The sequence below is a fragment of the Echinops telfairi genome, unplaced genomic scaffold (genome assembly GCF_000313985.2).
Source record: "Echinops telfairi isolate 266 unplaced genomic scaffold, ASM31398v2 ScPeMD7_9;HRSCAF=40, whole genome shotgun sequence".
Classification (NCBI taxonomy): Eukaryota; Metazoa; Chordata; class Mammalia; order Afrosoricida; family Tenrecidae; genus Echinops; species Echinops telfairi.
The window spans coordinates 27,708,331-27,709,302 of record NW_022103906.1 but is presented as its reverse complement, the minus strand read 5'-3'; the positions used below and the strand labels follow the sequence as shown (position 1 = coordinate 27,709,302).

Sequence of the window (972 nt, the reverse complement as noted above, 5' to 3'; positions counted from 1 at the left end):
ATAAAGTTTACATTTTGTGGTTAGTTTTGGAAAGGTCCACAAATCCCACTGGAGGTTGTGGTGTGTCCCATGCCATCATTAACTATTAATGATAGCAATACTGACCACAATGTCATGTAGGATTTTAATGAACTAGAAACTTATGGTAATTAGACTGGTTTTCAGAAGCAACTCTTTAGTCTTTTTCTACATGGATTTCATTTCCAATAATTTTACTGTTTTACATTGTGCTCACATAATTGGAATTAGATAATCTTTTATAAATTTAGGTAATCTGAAATATAAACCACTGACACTAGATAGATGCAAAAAATAGTAAGTATCTCTTAGGTTACTGATTGTTATCAAGTCAGTTCTGACACATTGTGACCCTATAGGACAAGGTAGAACTGCCCCGTGGGTTCCCAAGATTAACTCTTCACAGGAGTAGAAAACCTCATCTTTCTCCTGCACAGTATCTGGTGGTTTTGAACTGCCGACTTTGCACTTAGCAGCCCTGTGCATCGCCCACTGCACTGCCAGGGCTCCTCTTAGACATTGAGTAGCATTCACTAATGGGCTCTGACAATGGCAGTCATCTACGATTCTAAAGCTGTAACATCACCCTGGCCCCTTAATGCATTGCACAGAATCCCTCACGATAGCAAAGCAGGAGCAAGAAATTAAACCATATTAATTTATAAATTCAGTATTTTGGACAGACCTTTCGATCCATCGACCATAGGTTAGTAACACTTTTTTTTTTCATCTAGAACTAGTATTGATGACCATACATGGATTTATGGTTGGCGGAGAATCAGCAAGGAGAAGAGCCCGTTTTTTAGATTCAGTATTTTACCTTTGTCAGATTCACAGTATCTTAAAAAAAACCATTCGACCTATATGTTGCCTTTTAAGAATGACATGAAATAAAAACTATTTCCATGCATATTTTTCATCAGCAGTACTATTTAAAATATAAAATTTATAATA

The 972-nt window shown here is 36.3% G+C and overlaps 1 protein-coding gene across 1 annotated transcript in view; it reads left to right on the top strand.

The window, feature by feature from the left end:
- Positions 1 to 972, top strand: part of PSD3 (pleckstrin and Sec7 domain containing 3) — a 331,314-nt gene that overhangs the window by 101,833 nt on the left and 228,509 nt on the right. Inside the window, exon 6 of the mRNA XM_045286849.1 lies at positions 753 to 829. Within this exon, the coding sequence (XP_045142784.1) occupies positions 753 to 829 (77 nt within the window). The remainder of the gene's footprint in view (positions 1 to 752; positions 830 to 972) is intronic.